Source organism: Artemia franciscana, chromosome 1, assembly GCF_032884065.1.
Source record: "Artemia franciscana chromosome 1, ASM3288406v1, whole genome shotgun sequence".
Classification (NCBI taxonomy): Eukaryota; Metazoa; Arthropoda; class Branchiopoda; order Anostraca; family Artemiidae; genus Artemia; species Artemia franciscana.
The window spans coordinates 5,875,026-5,888,398 of NC_088863.1; the positions used below are offsets into that span (position 1 = coordinate 5,875,026).

At 31.2% G+C, this 13,373-nt stretch overlaps 1 protein-coding gene across 1 annotated transcript in view; it reads right to left on the bottom strand.

Annotated features, from left to right (window-relative positions):
* LOC136024864 (xyloside xylosyltransferase 1-like) overlaps positions 1-8,345 on the bottom strand; it is a gene marked incomplete in the record, with an annotated part of 85,711 nt that extends 77,366 nt beyond the window's left edge. Inside the window, 1 exon segment of the mRNA XM_065700387.1 lies at positions 8,108-8,345. Within this exon segment, the coding sequence (XP_065556459.1) occupies positions 8,108-8,255 (148 nt within the window).
* Between the last annotated feature and the right edge of the window lie 5,028 nt (positions 8,346-13,373).

Below are 13,373 nucleotides of genomic sequence, written 5' to 3' on the forward strand. Positions count from 1 at the left end.
GAAGGAATGAATATGCTGTTCTATGGTTCCTTTTAACAAGAAGTAATTAAAAAAGACTTTAAATGTAACTATAAATCTGCTTTTTTATAACTTTGCATCGTTTTTTCTGGTAACCCCCATCCATCAGAAAATACCTTTTAATAGCATCCATAATTACCGAAAATTTTAGGCACATACAAGACGAAAAAGGTTTAAAATTAATTTAGTCCTTAAAGTTTATAGAACTGCTGTTAGACTTGAATCACAGAATACTTGAAAATGAGAACATGCTTCTTTGGATTTACGAATACTATTTATTGTACAATGCAGAGAACAATCCACGCATAGTTAACAATGCAACTGTAATATTTAACCATAACAGTAAATATTTCATATATGAAGCACTGTAAGAAGAATTAAAAAATGTAACAATTGAATTTTAAATGAACGACGAGAACTTTGGATCAAAGATTTCACCAAAGAGAGACATTATCGTATATGAAAAACCAATTAATAGCACCTGCCCGTTATGTTTTTGTAAGTAATTGACTTATAAAATAATTCGTACGGCCCAAAATAAACCAAATCTAAAGATCAATACAGGAAACAAATACGTCCAATTATTAGAAAAATAGACATTCACCGTACCCTTTGATAACCTCCAATTCCGCATAAGTCTGAAAAAGTATTTAAGGTACATCGAAGACAATCCTGAAAAAGGCAACCAAGAGTTCCTATTATTATTCATAACCCCCTGCCTATTAAAATTGGAAAATGATCTATCAACAAATAAAGGACCAATCTTAAGCATCACGGATGATTATGGAATTAACAGTTTAGAAATACAATAAAACTGACTTCTGCCAAGTACACTCACTTTTTTCTCACTCCTAAGATAATTTAGATATTCTTCTAGTGAGTCAAATGCTTAAAAGAAATCTCCTTCAATTATTCCCGCAAAAGAAGAATACAACAAAAATGCAATGATAAAACCCACTAACCAACTCTAATCAACAAAACATCGTCATCAGAGAAATACTTATACCTAATCAGTAGTTATTTTAAACTAATCAACCAATTATTTTTTCACCATTCCAATCGAAAATCCCCAGATAAAGACTAAGGCCTCAGAGATAAAAAACTTTATAAATTACATGAATTTACTAAAAATCAACTACAAATTGACTTCCAAGGCCTCAGAACATCTTATGACCAAATTGAATGTGCGAAATTAAAAAATAAGAAGATGGTTAAGGATCGCTTAAGCTCTATTTTACAAAAAATTACTGAAGAACCCAGTAAAAGTGGCATACAGTTTGCAGAAAAGGAATTCTTGAAGCCATATTTAACGATATTAAACCTAAGAAAAGTCCCCAGGCTAGAGAGGGGGGCGAGAAGGCTTCACCCATCCTTAAAATCTGATTTTAAGAATATAAAATTCGGAAGCGAACTAGTAGAAGGGATCCAGTTACGCCCCAAAAAACCAAGTAAATTATTATGAAGTAATCACCGAAATCCGCTTTGAACAAAATACCAACTAAAAAGACCTGGATTGGGCTAGGAAAAACATTTCAAGATAAAGAAAGAAATAGGCATATAATACATTTGAAAGATAATTATATTGAAAACATTAACGTTTTCAGTAGATGCTTGCACCAAAACTAACCATACTAAAATAGTCTCTTTCTAAGTTTGGACCAAACGCCACAATCATGCTTAATGAGAGAGCCTTTGGTTTTTCATTTTAATCTTTCATTTTAGGAAAGGGAGATGAAAATTTTTGTTTAGCCGACGGAAAATGTTTTGTTTCAGTTTTCTGAAAATTTTCAGACCAATGGAAAATGACTATCGCGTATATTTCATTGCTGTAAGATTAAATAACTCGTATAATGCTACTAACGGCATTCTAATTAACGTGTGAGGCTCTTAACAGTATAAAAATCAAGGTATCTTGTGTGTAAAGTTTTTCGCAACATTATATATTTTTTTTTTCTCAGCAGGAGCAAAATAATTGTTCAAAAAAAGAGAAATATAAGATTAATTTTTCACTTACTTCAGAAAAAATTTTGTCAGGTCAAATTAAGCCAAATCCTGCTACAAAGAATAATGAAAATTCTTTGTTTTTATTTTTCCAATTAAAAAAATGATATCCAAGGTAGATGCACAACTTTAAGAAAGAAACGGACATAGTGAAAATCGCAAAAAGTAAATTGTACGAAGGTCAAAACCATTAGTTTCGAAGCAATTAAAAATATTTAAGCAAAATTCCTTTTCTCACCTTATCCAAATTCCATCTTAATCTATGGCAAAATATTTGCTTTCAATACCCTCCAACATTTCAACGCTGAGACAAATAATCAGCCTAACCACCAGAAAATATATGACAAATTTAATCCGTAAGCAAGTACGACACTTGCATCCCTCACAAATACCGAAAGAAAAATGAGGAGAACTTGCCAAAGGCAACGAAGCTTGGAAAGGTCAAAACTCTAAATGCTAAAATCCTAAATAGTCGTATTATTCAAAAAAGGCGACATACAACGCATAAGACTTACAGTGTAATACATTGTAACAGAATCAGTGCAATAAATAAGCCATAATGAGAACAACCGGTCAAAGGAGGAATGACTTTTTCTGCCTGAACTTTTTCACGACAATAGTACGCATCTTCAACCGTTCGAAATTAAAATCACATAATAATAAGAATCTTGCAAGACAAAAGCGAGTTGTATCTGAAAAGGTAAAATGGAAGTATTGTGCAAACTTAATATATACTCTTAGCAAGGACCGAAAAGTTTGAATAAGAAATTACATCGATACATTTTTACGACTAAAAGCCTAAAATAATTGTAATGAGTTGTCAGATTATAACTAAGGACCATACTGTCAGATTTAAGAGTATCCGCCCATTTTGATCGCTAACCAATCACAAAGCAGGGCTTCGACGAATATGTAATTAATATATCAGGAACTATTTGATTCATACTATTGAGGGCTCAATTAGTTTATCAAACGTAATTTATTTTTGTGCTCACTCAACAAAATTTTAAAGCTATATTTTAAACTGTTTTTCTTTTAAAAAAAATAACATAATAGTAAATTCTACGACATGCAAAACTTACAGAACAGAACTATTCCAAAATCACTCACCAACCTATGTTTTCCTCCTTAAAAAAGGGGCATTCTTTTTTTATTCCTTCAACTTAAAAATGTCAAAATTAAGTGCCACGTATACCTATTTTGTTTAAATGACACTTTAACAAAAGTTAACCCAAGCCTTTTTTACTTAGCCGTATTTTATTATTTAAGCGTTTTCTATTATTTTCCGATAAAGTTTATTCTATTTTCTCAAAAGAAACATGCTACCTAAACGTATTAGCATAGAAAATTTAATTTTAAAATTTTAAAACTTTGCATGTTGCCAGCTAACAAAAAAAAAACGTTATATGATTCAATTGTTTTTCAGGTAATATAATGTTAAAAAAATCAAAATTGTTTTATCTACAAAACCAAGCTATGCTTTTTGAAACAATAAGACAAATGCTAAATGACCTTGTAAATGACAAGTAAATATCGATTTCCTTACCCCTTAAGACAAACCCCTAAATGCACCAAAAATTCCTTTTATTAATATGCACTATCCGTGTATTGCTATGATATTAATAATTTGTTTTAATTTTTTTTGGCTTTTGGCTTATGGCGCTTTCCGCACCGCGCACATTTTCGTTCTGCTTAATGTAGAGCTGTACCATAGAATAAAACACTTTTTTAGGTTTAAAGAGAAAAATTGGGTACAAAACAAAGTAATAAGCAAATAACCGTTATAACCACTAAGTATTACGGCAAAAAAGGGATGTATTTAAATTAGCCTTGTGTAACAAAAAACAAAATTATTTATATAAAACTGTCAATGAATATTAGGAGGAGTATTAAAATAAATTTGCACCCAAGCTTGAGGATCTTGGAAAAACTAAATTAATTTTACCTAATATTCAGTTAGAATAAAACATAAAAACATTTGCACAACAGAAATGACAGCCCAATACTAACATATTCCTCTGGCATATCTAATTTTTCGCTATTTTCACTGTAAAGACTATAATCAACCAATGTCCCATCAGTCTGATAAGTCGAAACCAAATGAGCTTTGGAAAATATTTATCAGACTTATCAACGATTTGAAAGGCAAATGCATGCGTCAATGTGCTGGATTAAAACATTGCCTTTTTAATGTAGTTTCTTCCTTCTAGTGCATTTGGGTATTGATAAAAAAATCAGAAATATACAATTCTTTTGCAAATAAGGTCCTCCCAATTTTCTTTGAAACATAATCGGTTAGTTTTCTTTATTCTAAATGGTCATACTTAAAGCTTGCATTGACTTATAAAAAAGTATAAATTGCGTATAGAAGTCAAATTCAAATCACTACAAAATATAATCACAAAGAAAGCAGCGTTTTTTAAAGAAGCATGAACAATTTTTGCAAAAAGTAATTAAAGATGGGTCATTTGTTTTTGTGCTTCTAAGAAATGTTTTCATTTTAGGCTAAAAAGTTTTCTTTTTAAAATACCCCTGAGATTGAAAGTAAGATAGGAAGGTCTTATAATAATGGTCAGCATCCACTTCTTGTAAGTATACAATAAATGTTTTAGATACTTCGAATTGATTCAAAATCTTAATATTCTAACAAGCCATTTTAAATCCTCCCTGTTACAATTATTGTGTAAATATGATTTGTCTCAAGTGCTGAGCTAGCACATTATACGACATAATCATAATGTCAAAAAAATACTTTTTTGGTTTTCTTTCGACTTTTTACTATCTGTTGCATTTCCCCACCGTCTGGTTACTAACAGACTCATTTTCTTTGAATTGTTTCTGTTAAAAGTTTGAAGTGTTAGCACCAAGTTGCTATTTGATTTATTTATCCAGCTCAAATTCTAACATGATTTTTATTTATTTATCAGCGACATTCCAATGCTAGAGTGATTTTCGACTATGTTAGGATAATGTAAAGAACTATTTACTTACTTAATTTTTGAAAAGATCTAAACAAACTTTAGATTGCAAACTTCACATATTAAAATTACGTTAAATTTAATTTTAATCATGACAGAAATCATATTTATAGTCCTTTGACCAATTCATTATCGCAAAGTATTCAGGCTATCAAGAATTTGGGAGAACTTTTAGCTAGGTTAGACTGATAAGTTGGATCTTTCTTGTAATTATTACCTGGCTGGATAGTTCCTCTAAGAGATACAACTTATCGGCCTTAAATCCCCTTCAACAAGGTACAATCCCATTCGACCCATCAGAAATTTGGGGGAATATGTTTTCCTTTTAACCAAAGAAACAAATTGTCTAAAAAGTATCACTTAAAACAATTGTACCCACACAAATGCCATTTTAAAATTAGGTCAAAGCTAGTAGCATATACTTGTCTAGCAAAAAACAAAAACAAAACCTATTACGACAATAAAATTGAGCAGTACTTCCAATACTATACTTCTAATTTACGGTATTACAGGACTAATAAGTAGTGTGGCCATAAAGAGGTCATCCTATCTCAGTAGTAAAAAAAATTGGGAAAAGAATTTTTTTTTATTCACTAAAACCGGTAGTAATATATTTTGTTATAGTCGACAAGAAGTGTTGGCATAATAGTTCCAAACTCTCCTACCTTATATTTTAGAATTTATTAAAGTCCATTTTATAAACTAAAACTATTAACATTTATTCTTCCGTTTTAAGCTTTTTCAACAGGTAGTGTGGTCCAGCACAGCCTAGATTCACCCCCAACTAAAATAAAAAAAAACATCATTGATAGTGGATAATGCTATAAAGTTTTACTCTCTTCAATTATATAATATAGAATAAATAATCAAACTGATTTTTTTTTTTTTTTAAATAAACCCTTAGGTAAATGAAATGAAAATCTGTTTAAACTAATTACTGAATTGATTTTTCCTAGAATAAGAACAAGTTCATAATAATTTTGGTGGGCATGTGTACACATACCAACGCACAAGACATTGTAAAATATGGAATAATATCCAAGAATGAGAATTCACATCTAATCAGTAACAACGCATGGAAAATATTCATGAAAATAGACCCTAAACCATTTGAAACATTATTCCAACAAGCAATAAAACTGGAGAAAAACACTAGCGAACAAAAGGAATCAATTTTTAAATTCTTAAGATCAGACAAGGAACTACAATTAAGCGAAAATGAGCATAAGGAAAAAAAAGATATCCCACCTCTCACTTACCCCAAACTCAAAAAAAAATTACAGACGATTTCGAAGTAAAAAGGGCTGATATTAATAAGGTCACAGGATTTGGGAAAGCCACAGAAAAAAACAGAAGAACGAGATCGACAAATGAAAACAAAAACCCTAGAAAAGTGATATAGAAATCCCGAATACAAACAAACCAATTATAGCCAAATTAAGAGAAAGAAAATTGTATGATTGACAGTACGCATTGTTCAATCAATTGCCCACAGTATGGAATCTCTTCAAAGAGCTATGGAACAAACCAAAATCATCTAATATGGCTGATAAAAAACCAATAACGAGGAAATGTATTTGTCTGAAATAAAACCAACTGAAGTCCAAACCAAACCTATTGCAAATATTCCTCAAAATACACGAGAATCCGCTTGAACTGAAATTCAATCAACTCAAATTGAATCTAACTTTGAAACACGAAAAAATAAAGAAATACCAGAAATAATAAAAGGTTTCAAAAATATGGAAGCAACGTCTAATACTACCAAGCTAAACCAAAATATAAATTTTAATACCATGAATTTTGTAGGATAAAAACGCTAAGACGGAAACGACAAAAGCAAACAAAACCTCCCATATTCTAAGCATTACTAATGATGATAACAAACAGACAACCACTCATAAAGTATTTGTAATCTCAAAATATACATCGAAGAAAAATGAAACAACTACCTTATGGGAGTCCAATACCCAAAAAGAAGAAGCTACATCTGAAACTGAATATATTCCAACAATGGACATAGAAGAAACACTCCCCACAACAATATCCATGACTACTGACCCACAACCAATGGACTTAGACACATCTATATCCTAAATCACTACGGAAAATATCCCTTATGTATTAATACCAAACAGCAACATTAAAATTTTGATAACAGTAAGAAGCTGGATATGGACTTCTACAAAAAGAGAAAGGGTACAGGTTAGTTAGTAAATCCCTTTTGTTAACACTGACTATGGTAGAATGCAAAACATAAAAGGAGACGAAAATTGCAAGGACAATTATTACAGAAGCGAAGGTTGGACGATTGGTGGTGAAAAACCTGCGCACGACTAGCCATGGCTGACGAGCCAGCAAAAAAAAGAGTTGAAACTCCTCTCGGAATTAACTATAGAATTAGTTAATTAACTAGCTCTAATCCAAACTGCAAGAAGTACAGAAGCTCCAAAAACTATACTTGGCTTGTTCCGAGTATATATTTTTCCTTGGAACTGGTTCATATATTGTACTTCGTCATAATAGGAAGGATGTGAGGAAATTAAATATATTTCAGTAAGAGCAAGAAATCAAAATACAGAACTCCATTTTGGACTTCCTTTGCTCCGTTGTTTTGACGGATCTGTTGTCTTTGTGCACATAATATGCAATGGTCTGCATTTCTTATAAAAATTGCTATTGAAAAAACCTTATTAACACACGTAATTGCCACAATGAGGGGTTTCCAGAGGCACATAAGGTACATATTGGATCTTTTTATCCTCTAACCGATGTTTGACCGTATGGCAGAACGGTAATTTTGTTTTATTTTTTTTGTTCGATCAAATTAGCTGCCACTTTTTATCATCGTCTACCCATTTATACAAACTCACCGGGCAGTTAATAAATCTGTAAATAATACATTTTAAGAAATTCACTGGTTATTTAGTTACAACTTTTCTGTTAATCTGAATATAGTAAAACAGGGAATTTTTTTTTCATGCTGAATTTAAAGTATTTTAAAGTTATGTCTGCTATTGCTCTGTTTAAAATACAATGCTAAAAAATTGAATCTCATACTGTTTTGCTTCCAGTCAATGCGCTTTCAACTGCCTCTTTAAATACACTGGCTTCTTTTTCGTATGTAATAATATTTATATGAATATATTCGTAAGGTGACTCCTTGGCTATAGAAAAGACCAGTCTTTCTAATTTATCTATTTGAGCAACGTCTGTCAAATTAGTTGCATCTAGTAGTCGGCGGTTTGTGGAACACATGATAACAATTTGTTTAATATTATTATTCAGTTTGTTCAGTGAACTGTCTCTTTTGACAGTCTTATAAAATATATACAGGACGAATAAGATGAACCACAAAATCACTAATTGAAGAAAATACTTTATTTTTTATTTCTCAAAATTTTGATATTAATCATTGCCATGAACAGAGAGGCTCTTTGTGATAGGAGAGGCTCATATTGTATGATGAGAATGAATCTATAATCTTAGCTTTTACACGAAGTTAGTAAATGCTGATTCGTGTTTATTTTGTATATATATATATATATATATATATATATATATATATATATATATATATATATATATATAATATATATATATATATATATATATATATATATATATATATATATATATATATATATATATATATATATATATATATATATATATATATATATATATATATATATATATATATATATATATATATATATATATATATATATATATATATATATATATATATATATATATATATATATATATATATATATTATATATATACTAGTATGTAGAAGTATTGGCAGTAGTATTAGCAAGAGTCGTATTAGCAGTGGTAGTAAAAGCAGTAGTAGTAGTAAAAGTACTAGTAGTAGTTGATGTTTTAGTAGGCTATAGGTTGTAGTAAGAGTTACATAAGCAGTAGTAATACTGTTAATTATTGTACAGATAACACTAGCACTATTAGCATTAGTATTGGTAGTATAGCAGTGACAATCTAAGCTAATTCTAAGATATTACTGAAGAGCCCCCATGTTGAAGTGCAATCACACGTTGTATTTAACATCACCTTCAATATCTGCAAAACTTCTGCCTTGTAGCTTTAGTGTTCAACATTCCAGTCAATATGCCCTGAATAATCGCAGTAATAGACGCTGTGGTAGCATCTTGTTAGTGCTTTTTGGTTAGTTCAATATCCCCCACAAACTGTTTTGATGGCCTCCATATATTAGCAAAATACGTTCCGTGGTTGTTCTTGAAGTACCCTTCGTGTAGCATGAATATGTGTAGAGTGTTTTGATTCAGTTTAACATGCCCTTCAGCAATCCTTGAAAGATCTTTTAAAACACCCTTAGCTTTAGTGAAAGTTGTAAATGTATGTGTAGTAGAAATACTGGCAGTTTTAACAGCATCAGTTGTAGCAATATCAGTAGTAATAGTTGTAGTAGTATTAGTAGTAAAAGGGTGCTCGCAATTCCCTTTTTACTGTTAGTTCAAAGTGTATCTTTGAACTAGTCTTGATTCAGTGTTCAATGTGTAAGTATTTGGCATCAATTGGATAAATTTTATCTAATTTTATTTAAATTTATTTGAATAAATTGGATAAAATTTGTAAGGCCATTTGAATAGTATTGCTTGGTAGGTGAGCATAGGTAAAGCCGAAAAAGTAAGATTTGGAGTGAAAAAAGTTTTTACGCAAATGAAAACAAACGAGGTTTAGGCAGCAAATAATGAAAAAAAAACTTTTTTGATATTATTAAAAGAAAGCCCTTTGAATAGTAATGTTTGGTGCAAGCGTATATGTAGAGCCAAGAAAGGAAGGTTTGAAGTGAAAAGGTGTGTAAGCAATTTCAAAACCAGTTTAGGAGAAATATAAAAAAAACAGATACTATTTAAAATTAACAAAATTTTTTTATTAAAAAAAATAAATAGTATTACCAGGTTTAAGAGTCCACGTAAAGGCAGAAAAGTAATATTGGGGGTTAAAAATGTTTACGTAATGCTAAAAAACAAGGTTTAGTAGGAATTTAACGAAATCAGAACTTGTTTGAAATTGACAAATGAAACCTATTGCATATCATTTATTGTTGCAAGAATATTCATAATGTTTGGCGCAAGTGGATTTGTAAGGCAAAGAAAGAAAAATTGGGGGTAAAAAAGGTGTGTACGCAAATTTAAAACCAGATTTAGGTAAAATAAAAAGAAAAAACAATCGATTTGAAATTTACGGAAAAAATTCTTCTAAATAGTATTTCTAAGTACAAAAGTTTACGTTAAACCGAAAAAATGAAGTTTGAAGGGAAAAAATATGTTTACGCAAAGTTAAAAACGAGGGTGAGGAGGAATATAAAGAAATCAGAACTTGTTTGAAATTGATAAGAGAAAACCTATCGAACAGTGTATCTTCTTAAAAGTACATAAATAAAGCAATGATGGGAGGAAATTTAAAAAAAAAACAGATTTAGGATAAATGTAAAAACTTATTGAAAATTAACTAGATAATATTATACATTTTGTGGAGGATTATCATTTGCATGGACAAGACTCTGGAAGACCATTTAGTAACCTTAGCTAAAGTATTTGGGAAATTTAGAGAAGGTAATTTAAAATGAAGAATAGAAAAAGTAAATCTTCTTCAAACAAAAATAAAATTTTAACACTAGTTTTGACACGAGGACAAATTTCCCCACATCCCCAAAAATCAAATCGGTTAAAATTTAAAACCCCCCAAACTATCAAATAATTAAGAAGAATCCTGGGATTAATGAGCTATTTTAGAAAATTCAAAAATAATTACGCACAGGTATTAAAAGCACTAACCGAGCTTACCAGAGGAAATCCACAAAAAATTACTACTACTATTACTACTAATGACTCACTGCAGAACCAAGCCGCCTGAGGCCAACACAGCTGCGCACGCTTCTCCTACAACCTAATCTATTTAATGCCTCCCTTTTTACACCCTCCCAGGAAGTTCTAATTTCCTTTAAATCTTTATTTATGACATCCTACCAACCCATACAAGGACGACTTGCTTTCCATATAGACCCAGATGATTGGCCAAAAACGACAATCTTCAAAACTCTGTCATCCTTCATCCGCAGAACGTGGTATAGCCATGTCAACCTTTCATTCATTATAGCCCTCTAAAGCGGGATTGAACCGGATTTTTCGTACAATCTACTGTTTGAAATACGGTTAGTCAGCTGGGTACTCAAAAAAATCTGTAGGCTATTTCTCTGGAAAACTTCTATTAAATTTTCATCTTTTCGGATCGCCCATGCTTAAATGGCCAAATTTGACAGTGGTCATATTTGACCACTGTCATCACTGTAGCTTCCAATTTTCAATGCTGGTTTGGAGAATTATCTCTATATTTTTTCAAACATTTTTTAACTATTAAAAAACACCCTAAACCGTAGCTATTCTGATTTTAACATCTTCACTTCTCCCACAGTCCTTAGCAATGACACTTCCAAGGTAAGTGAAGCTCCCAACCTGATCAATCTTTCCGTTACCCAATATCACCTTTTCATCTTCAATTATTCCTAGCCTTAGTGATGTGGTCTCCTTAACTTTAATTTTCAAGCCTATTTTAGCACCCTGAATTTGCAAAATCTCTAAGAATTCATTCATTTTGCTCACACCTTTATCTAATATGCTTAAATCATCAGAATAATCCAAGTCCAGGAGCGTCTTCCTCCCCATTTGATTCTGTGGTCTCCAATTGCCTTTCCTGCGCTCCTTAAGACGAAGTCCATCAAAATGATACATAAAAAAGGGGATAAAATGAGGTTAGCAACCAGTTGCTAACCTCATTTCCTACCTTAACCGCACCATTATTATTCTCGTACACAGCATAAATCACTATAATGCATTTTCTGGTATACCATATAAGGATAAGCCCTTTGCTAACGCTCTTCTATCAACTAAAATCTTGAATTGAAAGCTTGCTCATAATCGATAACACTGAGGTCCAAAGGTGTTTGACAACGAAGGGATTTCTCAATTATTAACCCAAGAGTGAAAATTTGGTCGACAAATAATCTACTTTTTTCAAGACGGCATTGTTCATCCCTTAAAACTTTGTCTACAGCATCTCTCAGTCTAAAAAGTATCATATTGCTCAGTAATTTGCTTCCTATAGAGACCAGACTAATGCCTCAATAATTACGACACTCAAACTCAATCCTGTCACCTTTCTTATACAGTGGTTTAATTAAGGTTTTCCTAAAATCATTGGGCTCTTCCTCTTTTTCAAAAATCATGTTCATAATATTCAGTAGCTTATTCCTAACCTCAGAGCCACTATATTTAAGAAACTCATTAATAACACTATAAGCACCTGGAGCCTTATTATTTTTTGATCCTATTAGTACTTTCGGTAATTCTTCCTCACTAAACAAATATTCCTTCACATCCAAGGTATCACAAACTCTTTAATTTTCATCTATATCTTTTCCTGCAACTGTATCTCGGTTTTGCACATTATCAAAATATTCCACCTTTCTTTCTTTAATTTTTTCCTTATCACTAATTGTGACCCCATTTCTATCTTTAACAATTCGTTCTAACAACGGATCCCTCAACCAAAGAAATTGGGGCAATCCTCTCTCAAATATAGAGGAAAGCGTTATAGCGTACGCTTTTCGTACCCTAACATCTGGAAAAAGTAATTACTCAGCTACCCAGCTTGAATTATTTTCGATTATACATGACCTAGACAATTTTCGACACTATCTAGTGGGAAGAAAATTTAAACTAAGTTCCGACCATAAAAACCTACAATATTTACAGACTTACAAAAGCAAACGGGTATTCTAGCAAGATGGATCCTAAAAATTAAAGATTTAGATTATGAGTCTGAATACCTTAAAGGGAAACAATTTGCACCTTCTGACTATCTAACTAAATTTCCTGAATATACACCCTTAGAAAATGAAACCGAAGAATTTAACCAGTAAAAGCAAAATATTCTCCAAAAATCAAAAAATTAAAAATAAAAACCAATAATCCGGTCAAATAAGAAAACACAGACAGTCCACTTTCATTAAATAATATAAAAATATGTCAAAGGAAAGACTAAATCTGTGCTGCCCTAATGGGTTATTCCCTGTACGATAAAACACCTGATAATCTGAAAAAGAAATTGACAATTCTTACTATAATTTAGATGAAAAGATATTGTGCAGAATTAATATTGATGATAATAATAGGAAGCAAACTTCCATAATACCAGTTTTACCCCAAGGTCTAGAAAATCCATCATTTGAATTTTTCCATTCAAAAACAAGTGGAGACTTAGGAATAAATAAAGCCTTCCATAGACTATCGCAATACTTTTTCGTTACTTCAGTCTGAAAAAACTGA